Below are 14,805 nucleotides of genomic sequence, written 5' to 3'. Positions count from 1 at the left end.
GTTTTTGCGTTTATTTTTTTGTTTTTTGGGTTTAAGTCGCATTGGAGCGTGATTTTTGTGTATTCTTGTGTGTGTTGTATTTTGTCCTGAAACTTGGCCGCAAAACAGGACTCCTCGGTGTATTACTTTTATGCGTTGTGGGATTTGGGGGGGGGGATGAGAGGGAAGGGAAGGGGGGTGTTGAATTATATTATTTACAATGATTACAGCTTGTTCGTAGTGTTCGATCGTGCGACTGACTGACTTCTCGTCGACTCTGATCAAGTCTGGACAAAAATGAAATTGTACGGTTGCAGTGCACTTGGGAAACTATTATATCTGCGCTTTCTTAGTTGCATTCTAGAATCCATTTACGTACCAGGGTTATGCGGATACCCGAAAATTTCGGGTCAGATAGCATCGAATATTTTGATTGGAATCTGGTCGGGATCTCAAAAGTATGGGACTGCATACGAATGCTCGGATACACGTAACTTCGGTTACCCAAGATTCGATTCTGGTGAATTGCGTTCGTAACTATTGGTTTTCTGACAGCCTGCGATATAAACTATTCCTTTTTTTTCTTTCTTTTCACAAATATAGCCGTTTTATTAAAATTTCAATTATTTAAGTATTCGCACGCGATTTAACGCTTCAGAGCCTCCATCGCGTTTCGTCCAATCTTTGCAGAACTGGTTTTAGTTTCGTACGATCTTCAAATAAATATCGTTAGCATCAACAAGGACAATTTGTATATTTTATCGATATAATATCGAGGTTTGTAAATCTCAATACAAAGAAATATTAGACGCAAAATTGTCTTATATTTTTCCAAATATTCGCATGAACTTACAACCAACTATCATCGAAATTGCAAACTTCTGCCACGTTTTCGTACCTTGCTCGTTTCCACGAGAAAATAGCAAAGAAATGGATGTCGATAGATAGTCAAAGAAGCACAGTCTATAGGATAAACTTTACAAAAAAGTTGAAGGATAGATCGAAAATAAGAAAACCAATGACTCGTTCGATCCAGCAATTTTGAAGTCGCGTAACATGCGTATACGTTAGGAACGCAGTCCGCAGACCGTACGAAGTCAGTTTTGTCAGAGAAATGTTACTGTTACTCTCTAGCAAAGTCCAAAGTAATAGTCAAATAGCGATATAATCCAAGCAAAATCGACATTGTTTACCACTAAGTGGCATTGTGAATAATGACAGATAAATCTAAGAGAGCAGCGCTGTGCTAAGTTGTTCCTGTTGAAACGAAGTATCAAGAGTATTGTTTCACGTATATGTATTATATTAGGTTGTCTGAAAAGTTCCTTTCGTTTTATAAGGAAATAATGGATGCACGACATTTTCCGTTTTATATTATTTTGTCGAATTACGTACGATCCATTTTGTTCTGTTGAGATAAACACTATGACATTTCACAGACTTGGTTTCACGTTCGTATGAAGGTACACTGTTGTAAAAACACGTTTGCGAAAGAAAGACACTTTCCGGACAACCTAATGTAAAAATCCTGACAACTTTTTCGCCAACAGCTTCGACGCGAGACGAATCGTGGACGGGGCCACAACTACGTCCGAAAACTATTATCCGAATATTTTACAAAATAAAATTCCAACTATTTAATAAAATTATTTAGTACGAGTTTGAAAAAGCTTCCTCCAGCCGCAGATTTTTCTATGCTCAACCGAATACTTGGTTTGTAAAAGAGCGACACGACGAGCGAGATGAATAAAACAGGAACAACTTATAGCGCAGCTGTAAATCAAAATTGGTAATGTTCACAAACAGATAATAATTGCCAACAATGGTCAGCCAATGGTGAGCAATATCAATTTTGCTCACGTTATAGCGGGACATGTTCGCTATTCAACTGTTTCTTTGAACTTTCCCAGGCAGCATAGCAACTGTATGTAACGCTAAGATTTTCCAGACAAAGCCTACTTTGTATCTCTGCAGACTGTGACAGTAACTTGTATAGAATATTAACACTAGATAACTAACTACCGATTGTTAACACGAAGCCATTTCTACCAAAACCAGCCAAAATGTCTGGTCTTTAAAAAAATACGTAATAATAGAATATCTTTATATTTATTGATTTATTACTTTTCTTACAGAAGGAATTCCATGTTATATAGTACGTTTTTGGTATTATTAATCCATCTAGAACCATGATCCCTAAACGAGGGTTGACACGTTTATAAAATTGTAGAACCAGTCGTTCTGATCTAACGATCGATCCGGAATTTTCCTGATAACTGATATCATCGTATCGAATGATACGCAGTAAAAATTTGAAAAACGTGTGGGAAGTTGTAGAAAACGAGGAAACTGGTTAATTGGGGTTCGATAAACATATTGCAGGACCCTTTTACACTTTGACAAGTACCACTCATTTTGACTGGTGTTGGTATAAGTAGCCTTGATACAATTTATTTTCAGTTTGAATACATAAAAAACAAAATAAAATTCATTATATTATTCTCTTAGTTATCGTTGCGAAAGTCATTATATCATTGCGAAAGAAATATAACATGAAGTAGGAATTTTAAAATAAAATTGTAAAAGCAGCCAATTTGACTGGTATGGTAGTTCTAATGTTAAAAAAAACAACATGATAACAGGCTATTTTTCCAGTATCTAATAAATATTCGAATCTATCTGAAAGTTGATTATTATTCAATATACCGATAAATGTAATCTTCTTAACCGTCGATTCCTCGGAGAAGAATTCTTTTGGTAGAATAAAGTTCTGCTTGCAACGCTATCCATACCGAGGTATAATTTCCATGCAGAACAACATCTTCCTTATCTAAATAATAGAGCAGCGTCTCCAGGAAATCTTAAAACGTCGCGAAATGCCTCTAAACCGAATCGAGTCGTCGCAACAGCCTGCAGCAGTAGCTGTTGCCAAAAGAAACAAGCTGAAGAGCCGCGTTGCAAAAAGAGAAAGAGAATACTAAGAACATGAAGAAGAGGAAAAAGGAGACAGCCACGGAGGACGAGTCGCGGTAAGATCCGATCCTTCTCTTATCTCTGCCTCATTGTCGTCAGAAATAACGATGCACCGTCGAGTTCGGAGGTAACACTCGAGTCACGAAACTTGCAGCTCCAGTCACAGATAGAGGAAAAAGATGAAGAGGAGAGAAGAGAAGAGAAGGAGGCCGTGCCCAGGATGGGTGGAGGGATAGGAGTCGCTAGACTCAATTAGCCCCGCGGAAAACTTTCGTTGTGGGATTACGACGTCAACAACGTCGTTCCTAGCCAACCGACGTTCCGCGCCTACCAGCGAAATTGCGGTTCGTCGAAAAGGCGTTCTCTCTCGACTCTCGGCAGACAGCGCGAGACCATGTTGTCCGCTGATCTCGACGGCAAACCGGTGTTTTCAGCCAGCGTTTCCTTTCTCCGTGCCAGCTTCCGCCGCAGCGTCTCGTTTCTGACTTCGACTCGTCGGCATCTTTTTCACTTCGAGTAAGTTTCCGTGTTTGTCGCACCACCGTTTCCACGCCGACGACTCTTCTGCCACGCTCGACCAATTTTCAAGCGAATTATCTTCGGCTGAAATACACTTGCCTATCTCAGAGTCCATCGGCGCTTCTTCTATCGACCATCCACATCTATTCGAAATGTTCGTCACATTTTTAAAGATCCATTCTTATTATGTGAAAGTGAAACGATCCGGTCGATAAGAAAAGTCTTTCAACGATATAAATAACAGATAGATATGTGTAATTTTATGTGCTACACTAGATTAGCCGCGTAGTAGTGACACGCATATATCAGTATGAGTGTGTGAAGTTTGTGCGTGCACAGCGTCTCGCAAACAGAAGAATGCAACTGTTCCGTTGGTAATGTAGTATAGAAGATGGTGAGACAAAGAGAGTACCGAGACGCGTGAAAATATGTATCGACGAATATCTTGTAAATCACATATTAAATAAATCTGAAACTATTTTGATATCAATTCTAAGTATCATCTAAGTGTTCCCATACATTTATTTCGGCGATTAAGATCCACAATTCGCAACAATAACAAAAATAAGTTAAAATTTCATGAAACTGAGAATATCTTAAAATTGGTCTGTCTTCCGTTTTAATCGCGTAAATTCGAGACAAAACCGTATCTTCGGCGAACCGTTTATTAGATTCGACGATACTTTAATTCGTTTTCATGTAATGTAACGTAAAATCTTTACAGATTACTCGTTTCACGGGTCTGCTCGAATTTCGAAATAGAGTGGCGTACACCGATACAAGGCGATCTTTCGTTGTAAAAAGCGTTCGATATTAACCTGATATTAAGACTTTCTCGTCCAATTAGCTCGATTAACAGCGCAACTTGCTTGGTTTAACCAATTTTTCATTATCGAATCTTTCGGCAACGTTCCTTCGAACGTTTCTTCTCGCGTTCTCTCTTTCTTTCTGCCTTCGATCTTCTGGCTGTTCTGTACTGCACCTGTTCGTTGAGCCTTCGATGCGGTGACTTCTCCCAAAGAAATTTCCCCCACAGCGCAACGCGACATGGAACGCGGAAGATCGGCGGAATAACAGAGTCACGTAGCTAAGCTGGATCGAGAATTCTCGCGATTCTGTCACTTTGTTGGATCGGAGTGTCTTTGCGCATGGCCTCGCGATCGCTCTCGTTATTTGCAATTTACAGTTTACACCGAACTCTGGCAGAGACTCCATACGAACGAAAAGAACCGGTTACGGAATAACATTGGCAAATGATTAACGTGCATTGAAGGAAGAAGAGGGTAAACATCTGTATGTTTGTTATATTTGTAAGAAGGCAAGAAAAATGCGATACGAAAGTATACAAGAAATATAGAACAAACACAAGAACGTATTTTCATGTTACCAGTTTCCATTATTGTTATCATTTCTTCTTTTTTAGCCAGTTGCCATTTTTATGTTACCAGTACCCAAATAATTTCTCAAATTTCCCAATCGTGTTCCTATCGATATTTAGAGAGAAGAAGGAAGATTATTTTATTACACAGCTTGGAATAAATAGATTCTTCTTAAGTCGTATTAGTTTCCGTTACGACTCCATCTGCTATTTCAACTTCTTGGAATAAGATTTTTGAAAAGGAAAGGAAACTTTGCGTGTGCCCATTCAAATGGAGAAACCTGCCGTAGGGACTTTGCTTGTAATCGATTGTTTGTAAACGCAGACACGAGAAACCAGAAAGACAAGAGTGAAATGTTCTCTGAGAGAAACTCGCCTTGCAGCTCGCGAAACGTTGACTCCATTTCAGGTGGTTAACGGATGAACGTTAAATACCCAAAGGCGAGCTTTCCTGTAGTAACTCGATTGACTTTTCCATCCCTTTGTACGAAAGATGGATACCAACGTCCTTAACCGTTTTAGCGCCACCCACCTCGATCGCGCTATTCGCGTAATATGGTGAATTGTGTCGCAATGTTTGGTTACGATCATCAATTCGCAACGCGCTCGGTTCCGAATGTAGCTCGTTGCGAGTCATATCAGAGTTTCCTCTCGCAATTACTTTTTTTTTCAAATAATCGTAAACCACCTGCATAAACGAAAAAAAGAGCAGCATGATTGCGTCGATCGGCATTTCTCGCAAATGAATGAGCGGAGCGCTATCGCGCTGCATGGCTCAATCCAACGCGGATTCTTAACACTAGAACTGCCGATAGTTAACGCGAAGCTATTTCTACCAAAACCAGTGAAAATGACTGGTCTTTAAAAAATACGTAATAATAGAATATTTTTATATTTATTGATTTGTTACTTTCTTACAGAAGCAATTCCATATTATGTAGGACATTATTAATCCATCTGGGATGCCTAAATGAGGGTTGACACATTTATAAAATTGTAGAACCAGTCATTTTCACTGGTGTGGTATTTCTGATGTCTATCTAGCGATCAATTCGAAATTTTCCTGATATCTGATATCATCATATAGAATGATACGCAGTAAAAATTTGAAAAACGTGTGGGAAGTTGTAGAAAACGAGGAAACTGGTTAATTGGGGTTCGATAAACAGATTGCAGAATCTTTTTACACTTTGACAAATACCACTCATTTTGACTGGTGTTGGTATAAGTAGCCTTGATACAATTTATTTTTATTTTGAATACATAAAAAACAAAATAAAATTCATTATATCATTCTTTTAGTTATCGCTGTGAAAATCATTACATCATTGTGGGAAAAAAATATAGCATGAAGTAGGAATTTTAAACCTGTTTGGACCTATGGGATCCAACTATGGGGAACAGCGAGTAATTCCAACGTAGAAATTCTTCAACGATTCCAATCAAAAACTCTAAGATCCTTAATAGATGCATCTTGGTATGTTACCAACGAAACAATAAATCGCGACCTTAAAATACCTACAGTTAAAAAAGAAATATCCAAATTCAGTAATAGATATAACATAAGAGTTAACAACCACTAAAACCCATTAGTTACATAATTACTTGACGCGATGGATGAGATCCGTAGGCTAAAAAGACATCACCCTCTAGATTTAAACATTAGATTCAGCTAGAATCAAACATACGATAATCATTATTATTCGCGTTATAGTATCACGCCAGAGTAATTTACTTATAATTCTCAATGAGAATGAAATTCTTCCAAATAAAGAAAAAATAGTAGGAACTTTAAAATAAAATTGTAAAACCAGTCAATTTGATCGGTGTGGTAGTTCTAGTGTTACCCCCTCTGGCACTAGAACGGTTAATTCGAAAGCAAAGAACTAATGGCATTTATAGCGTCGAATATAGGTATACGGATAGGTAGATATTCTACGGCGTTTCATAGAACAATGTCAACATCGTTGGTGTCGTTCCATGAAATATTACATCGGTACGAACAGACTGAGCGAACGAACCGTTGCCCGTTTTTCCTACAACGGCCGGCTCGCTTCATCTAGCGGCAGACTTTTTATCGAAGTTAGGGTACGTTTACGTTGGAGCTGCGATAAACGATAAGAGCAGCGATGAGAGCGAACCATAGAAACACATGCAATTCCGTTATACGCTTCTATTATAAAACAATTCCATGTATTTCTACGGTTCGTGCTCATCGCCGATCTTGTCGTTCAGCGCAGGTGCAACGTAAACGTGGAAGAACTTAAAGAAAAAGGCTACAAATCGTAACGTTTTGTATTTCTACCTTATTCGAGTCGCCGACCACAGTTCGGGTAATTTCAATGTGCTGATTGTCGGTGCTTCGCATTCAACTTAACACTAGAACTACCCACAGTTAATACGAAGCTGTTTCTATAAAAAAAAATTATATAATTGCTTTGATTATCGCTGCAAAAGTGATTACGGAAAAAGGTGTTTGCGGAAAAAGAAATGTAAGACGAAGTAAGAATTTGAAAATAGAATTGTAAAAGCAGTCGTTTTGAGTGTTGTGGTAGCTGCAGCGTTAAAGATGATCAGCTCTCAGAAAGATCAAACCGTAGTGTCGCATCGAATTAAATTTGAAGAGCCACGCTCGGCTTTAATCTGTCTACTCAAAATAATTGTACTCGAAATACTCGTACTCGTTTTATCGCCGCGCATAGAAACAGGACAATCATAGACTTGACACAGCAGCTCAAACGAAACGTAAATGATTCGATCGATCGGTTAGTTGATCCGACGATAGGGATAATTGTAATTGAAACTCGTAGACGGAAGTGTCAATTACCGTTCGTCGTCGTTGTCAAACAACCGAGACAGGTATCAATAACAACGTCGGTCAACGCTTTTTTTAATACTTGCACTAATGGATGATACGTTTGCACGATAGAAACTAATAAAAAGTATTAAATAAATAGTATCGACATCTCGAAGATCGCGTGCTGAATTAAAAAGTCGATTAAAAGTCGAACGAAGATATTCACTGTCTTCGCTCTTTCGAATTGATAATTCTCGAAATATAGGTCGAACGTAGCAAGTAGTATGGAAGTAAATTTAGGATTGCGCAAATAGAAAATTAGATTGAAATGTGCGTCGATATTTCGAACGGTGTGAATTTATCTGGAAATCCATTTCTGTAAGACGAAGTTGTTTCTGTAAATACCGTAACCGCGAAATCTAAAGCGTAGCACGAAAATGTCGACCTATAGCAACTATAGGAGAATATGATATAATCGACGTACAATTCCCAAACGTATCGGAAACGAAGCAGTTTATAGTTGGCGTTATGCTTTCAGATATTAATTAGCACTTCTTGGTAATTCGATATCGTAATTTTCACTCACGCAAGATGGTTTCGAGCATCGAGATCGTCAATTTTATGCAGATTCCCTTATTAGATATCCCCGTTCATCTCATTTCTTTCATTGTTTTATCTATTCATCGATTATAGATAAAAATGGTATATTCTTGGATTGCGCGACTAACTTGACGTTCTTTCTGAGAAGATTCGGAATATGATTCATACAGAATTTATTAAAGTAATATTAGAAATATAAAAGGCGAAAATACAAAAAGTACAGTTGAACACGTTTGCGAAATTGTGTCTACTTTGGAAGAGGAAGCGAAACGTTTCCATCAGTCTTCCAACAAAATTATAAATTAATTGCCAAAGGAAAAATTGTCTGAGAAATTTTAGAAAGGAAAGCTTTTTACTTTCCATCGTCATCAATGAAAGTAAATTCGATTGCGTGGATCGTGGAATGCTTACGCATCTCGCGGCTCCAGTATCAGCACGGCGTAAGAATAATCGCTTGCAATCTGTTACAGCGCGCACGAGGCCTCCGGTCCACGGGTAGAAACGTCGATTAATACGTGTCACCGTTCTATCAAGCGAGCCGCACGATGACGCGTAAGCTCGTGGTCGTAAGCTAAGTGTATCGAATCGATCATTATCGAAAGACGGATAGAGTGGATCAATTTACATTTCGTTTATTGATATAACCGAGTACATGCTTGCTGAATTTCAGAATTCACATACGAGATCCGTTATGAGCAAATAGCCACGTCGTCGACTGTGTTATTTTCGTAACGTTTAAATTTAGCGGATCGAAGAAACTATCGAGCGTGCCACTGTTTCGAGATCACGATATACCGAATGAGCTATAAAGGCAAACGAATCGTGGCTCAAGAACTCGCTGACTTTTACTATTCTCTCCCAAACGACCAAATCTTACGGCCAACGAACATGTCGCATCGATTTCTTTCCATCCTTCCCTTTTTTTTCTATGTATCTCTCTATCTCTCAAGCTACTTTTTCGATTCCCTTAGCAGTTTCGCAACTCACGTGCCTCTCGCTGCGGAACCGATATCCAGTTTGCGATTGCAGCTTCCATTTCACCTCCCGTGCGGGTGTTACATCGATTTCAGGCGGCCACAGGAGACATTACGACGATCCACTTGTTCTCCACCATGGCAAGACTCGGTTTGATCGATAGGACGCGCGAAATCGGTAAAATAAGCCGATAGAAAGACGATAGAAAGTCTAGTCGTGGCGGAAGTCGATCAACGGTCCTTCGCTCTTTGCAAAGGAATTCCAGTTGCTCGGATTACACGCGCAATTTGAAAAACACCTATTATCATGCAAATTCTATTCGCGCTCTTGTTCGGCTAATTTTACATTTTTTAGCGAAACGAGGAGACTCCCTCTTTTCGCCCGTCCCCAAGTATTTCTATCTTCTTCTTTCTTTCTTCTCTATTTTCATCCGCGAGTACAAACGCGCAATGTTCACGAGCGGAATTTTTTAGCCATAGCCAGTGGATGTACAAACAGCGACAAGTAGCAAAATTCGCATTGGCTGTGCCATCGTTTGCTTCGCGGCTTATCGTTTGCTCTGTATGTCCAGGATCTTCTACGAAGATACACAATGACTCGCACGATTGTTGCAACGTTTTCTTTTTTATAGAAAAAGTTTTTTTATTTGGAAGTAGTTTACGATCAATTCTCATTGAGAATTATAAGTAAATTATTCTGGCGTGGCGTGGTACTATAACGTGAATAATAAATGATTATCGTATGTTTCACTCCAGCTGAATCTAATGGTTATAGAAAAATTGCAAACAGGAAGATTGAAAAGAGCGTTCGATGAATCGTGCGACTCACCGTATCATACACTTTATCAAAATCTCGAACTCTGTCCATTTTCGATAAAGAAAATCAGCGAGTCTTCGTTGAAACGAATTTTCCCAAGCTCCGATTGTTGATAGTACGTGAGTAGATGGACGTTATTCCACGTGAATAACGTTCTATCGATCGCGTTTGTCGCGCAGGAATAGCGATGATCGTATTTATTCCGCGGTACTAAAAACACTCGCTACATATAAATCGGATAAAACCGTAATTTGGAATCTGGCAATAGGAATCTGTTCCGGTTTCTGACAAACCGCTCTACGAAGCTTTTGCGATGATCATCCGCCCTTCTCGTAGCCGGCGAATTTCAAGAAGAGCAACGTAATCCAAATTCGTTCGTTCGTTCTTTATCGAGTTTCGAGTTTTTAAGCATTTCACTTACCTGATCGACGATCTCCGTTAGGTCGTGCAGGCTTATGTTGTAAATGGCGTTCCTGAAACAGAGAAAAAAACAGGAAACGTAACGTTAAGTGTTTGCCTCGTAAATCTTTCGCCTAATCTCTTCGTATCTCGCATTCTTTCACCCTCGAACGATCTCGAGTTGGACGCGGGATAAACATTAGTAATTACTGTCAGCCTGATGGAACAACGACGCTTGAAAATCGAGCAAAAGCGCTCGGATGCTTCTCGCGAAACGGGGATAAACTTTTGGCCTCGGCGTAATCCCTCGATTTGTCCTTTCCTTTCCGCATTTGTCCGAAATCTTGGATCGAGAGTGTTTCGAGGATTTTCATAGATTATCGAATTATCATAGGAAAGTATAGATCTTTGCCTTAGGAAAAGAAAAGTTTACTTTCGAAAAACTTGCTCTGGTTAAGTATGCGAATTACGAATCGCTGAAATATTAAACACCGAAAGAAAGAAGAAGCGAAGCTCATATTTCTAAGAACATTTGCACAGCAGGAATGTTGATGAATAATAAAAGCATCGCGTCATGTCACGTCGTTTACGATACTAGAAATATGAATCATCTTTGATTCGATCGTGTCCTACATCTTTTTCTACCGAAGCGCAAATAGTCAGTCTGCTGTTGTTTGACTGACTGCTGCTGATACACAGAGAGGCAGAACGTTTGCACGAGTCTGTATAGTCATAAAACGCCATAGGCCATAAATTTACAAAATATTAATCCCTCCCTCGTCCCAATCTTGCTTAAGATTGCTATTTGAACATCTACCTAAAGTGCAATCCAGATAAGTTCTTTGAAGAGGATATTATCTTGAAATATGAATGTCCTATCAAGTTGAAGACCATTTTGGAACAGCATTGAACAGCGCGAGCAAGATAAATTGACTTTTCAATCGAATTAAAAATGTAAGTGCTTTATCTTTGACGTTTTGATTTTCAATCAAACGTGTTTGTATTAGACGCGAGGCGATAAGTTTCAAGCTAAATTAATTAAGTTCGATATTAAGTTAGAACAGGTATTAAGCCAGCCCTAATGCATCGCCTTTAATATGTCACACGTAACGCAACTTGGAAACTTCGTTTAGCCGCGTTTCACTGCAATTAGTTTATTTAATCGCAACGACAAAGTTGCTTGCTACTTTTCCTTAATGGTCTAATCGCTCGGCCAATCTTCGGATTTTTGCAACTCACTTGTTTTTATTACTTTAAAGAGAGTAGTACAAAGTATGCAACGAAAGAATGGACGATATTTTTCGACGAATAAGATTAGTCAAAAATTGAATGTGTAATAAGATGATACTAATTAATTCAGTAGTCATAGTTCCATCGAAAAGATGAATTAGAAATTATGTACCGATAGATTGATAATGGATGACAGGTAATAACGTCCAATGATCACCACCTTTAGCTTTTAACACTTTGACTACCACGTCGAAATAACACGTTTCGCTCAGGACGCCACAGGAGTATTTTTATTATTCAAAGCATATAATGGCACGATAATAATAAATTGATGATGTAAGATAACATTCTTCCCCAGTGGACCGCTTATCTGATTGGTGGTCACCGTGGCGCCTTGGTAACAATTGATAGCGACGTATTATAAGCTTTCGTTTATTTCAACAAACTATTCACATTCGTTATTTCGTCGTAAGCAAAACGTGCAGAATATATTGTTGATACGTGTAGAAGATATTAGGCTGAAGTGGTAGAGGTCCGCAAAGAAACTTATGTTTGTGATAAACCAATGATAGTGGTAGATTACAACAGAAGAAAATGTGCTGTGGATTTATCAGATCAAATGGTAGCATATTCTACACCACATAAAAGAAACCTCAAGTGGTGTATAAAATTAGCTTTAGAGCTATTGTTAAATACATCAGTTTCAAACGCCATGATACTCTATAAACAAGCAACAACAACAAAAATCAAGGTATCAGATTTTAGAATGGCACTCGCAATGCACCTTACACAGTGTTATTCGTCAGAGCTGTCAAATATACTTATTCGACAAAGATCACAACACGAAATGCAGAAGAAAAAAAGGCAAGCGTATCTGGTACGAAAATTTTGCAGAGAGTACTATAAAAAAGATGTTGAACAGTGAGGATCAAAAATTGCTAAGAATCGGACCAAAAAGGTGACCACCTACTGTCCAGATTGTATTGATGAGCCACATTTATGTTTAAAGTGTTTTAACACAGTGCACCGTTAGATGCAAGATTTGTTCTCTCTTTTTTTTTTTTATTGATGTTCTAATAAAAATGTTTAATTGTTCAATGGGACACTTTATTTCAACGTATCTTCTATTTATCGGTTATATTCAAAATCCCCTAACTGTCAATTTTCATTCAATTTTTACAATCGTAAGAAGTCCAAGCGCTCCGGTCACCAATGACCACCGCGGAGTCACAGGAGACTGTGCCTGGTCAAAGTGTTAAAAAGATATCATTACGTCTATAATTTCGTGATAAACGTGATGTAGTTGTTCCCGTTGTTAATTGCGATCACAGTACTGAAAGATGGTCGCACGGAAACTGGAGAAAAAATACACGTTGGGTGGAAAAATAAAAGTTATTTTGAAGTTAACACCAGTGCAATTTTGAACTATATATCAGCGAGACAAAAGCATCGCTTTATCTGAAAACGCCACACGATACTCGAACTACAGCGGAAAAATAAAGTCATTCAATCTGAATGAAAATAACAGCGACGCAAAAATTTATGTTACTTGGACAATGCACGTGCTTACGCACACCGTGGTTATTGTTGCACGATATTGATACGATTAGCCGAATAATTAACACGTAATTAAATGCATTCGTTTCAAGCAATCACGTGTTTAATATCAAATATCATTTACTAAATTGTCTTCTCTTATCTTTATCTCTTATTATTTTTTGGATTACAAACGATAAAGATCGCGTCTTCAAATAGTCCTCAGTTATCTTGATTTCTTGTTATTGTATCTTTTTCGTTTACTAACGTAATTACACGTAATCAGATTTATTTGGTAAATTTAACGAACCGTTTTCCCCACACTATCCTATTTGCGTTAAATATTTAATAATAATACTAATATAATACGATACTAAAGCAGCAGCATTGGCTGATATTTTATGACCGCGTTGCGGTCGCAAATTTGTTCGCTTCGAATAATTTTCTACTAACCGACAGTTACGTCCGACAGCTTAGAACGAGTTTAAGTCTTCGTAAGAACATGTATGCAAGTTCGCGACGTGATCAAAGAGAATCGATTTACGGATATAACATCGCTACTTCGTATCTTTTCTTTTTCTTTCTGCAATCCAATTCCGTAGTCGTTGGAGATAAAACGCAACGCCGAATGCACACGTAGCGACTCTATAACAAAAGCACGAAAAGAAAAAGCACGTTACCGTGTCGATTAACAACTTCTTCCAAGCAAACGTTGCGTTTCTGAAAACGCCGTGTTCTCCTTGGCGCGATCACAGTTTCGCTTTCCAACGTTTGAAAAGACACGAAGTTAATAGAAATTTCCACGAGAGAAGAAATCCTTTGAATATGATTCCCAAACGATCAGATACGAACGCCAGCAAACACCGTGATCTCGTTTCTCATGAAACAACGATACATTAAAATATAATGAGCATTATCATATCTGTGCCCCATTCACAAGCTCCAACTTTCTACCATTGAAATCACCGAGACACGCGGTAATCGCGAAAGGAAAAGTTCAAACGAAGCTCGCACTGGAAAACTTCGAGCTAATCTAGATCGATGTGGAATTGTTTGGAAAAACAGAGACTTACGATCCAAGTTTCTGTACCGTCTCCTTACAATGGCCTCTATGATAGTTAACAAGGCAAAGCGTCGGGCTTGTTATTATTGTTACATCGGTTGGCCGAGCAAATTATCCAACGTACACCGTAGTAATAACTGTTACATTGTAACAGCGACTAACTACCGAGCGTGATTTATTCGCTCAACTGCCATACCAATCGTTCGCGCCTCTAAATTGCAAACCTTGAATCGCACACTACGCAAGCTGATATCGACTCGTTATTGCATCTGTAGCGTTCGATGCTGCCACACATCGAAATCACGCGTTACGTTCTATTAGAAACGTATCGTAGCATCGTCGTCGTTGTCACGTAGGAGACACAAGAAATCACGTCATTGATTTATTGGGCTCAAATATGTCATGAGCTAAAAATTTGCGTAATTGTTCGGAATCATATCATTCTCATCGACTTCAATAATCTTTTAATATGCTGTAGAATCAACATTTTGAATCAACCTTTATATATTTATTAGATATATATTTACACAATATTTTTGT

General features: G+C 38.5%; 1 protein-coding gene across 2 annotated transcripts in view; it reads right to left on the bottom strand.

Annotated features, from left to right (window-relative positions):
- The window catches only part of LOC132908185 (semaphorin-1A-like), a 395,917-nt gene that overhangs the window by 218,854 nt on the left and 162,258 nt on the right, over nucleotides 1-14,805 (bottom strand). For both annotated transcript variants that reach the window (XM_060961947.1, XM_060961946.1), the window contains exon 4: nucleotides 10,459-10,510. In XM_060961947.1, the coding sequence (XP_060817930.1) occupies nucleotides 10,459-10,510 (52 nt within the window). The remainder of the gene's footprint in view (nucleotides 1-10,458; nucleotides 10,511-14,805) is intronic.

Source organism: Bombus pascuorum, chromosome 6, assembly GCF_905332965.1.
Source record: "Bombus pascuorum chromosome 6, iyBomPasc1.1, whole genome shotgun sequence".
Taxonomy (NCBI): Eukaryota; Metazoa; Arthropoda; class Insecta; order Hymenoptera; family Apidae; genus Bombus; species Bombus pascuorum.
This window is presented reverse-complemented; position numbering and strand designations above follow the sequence as displayed.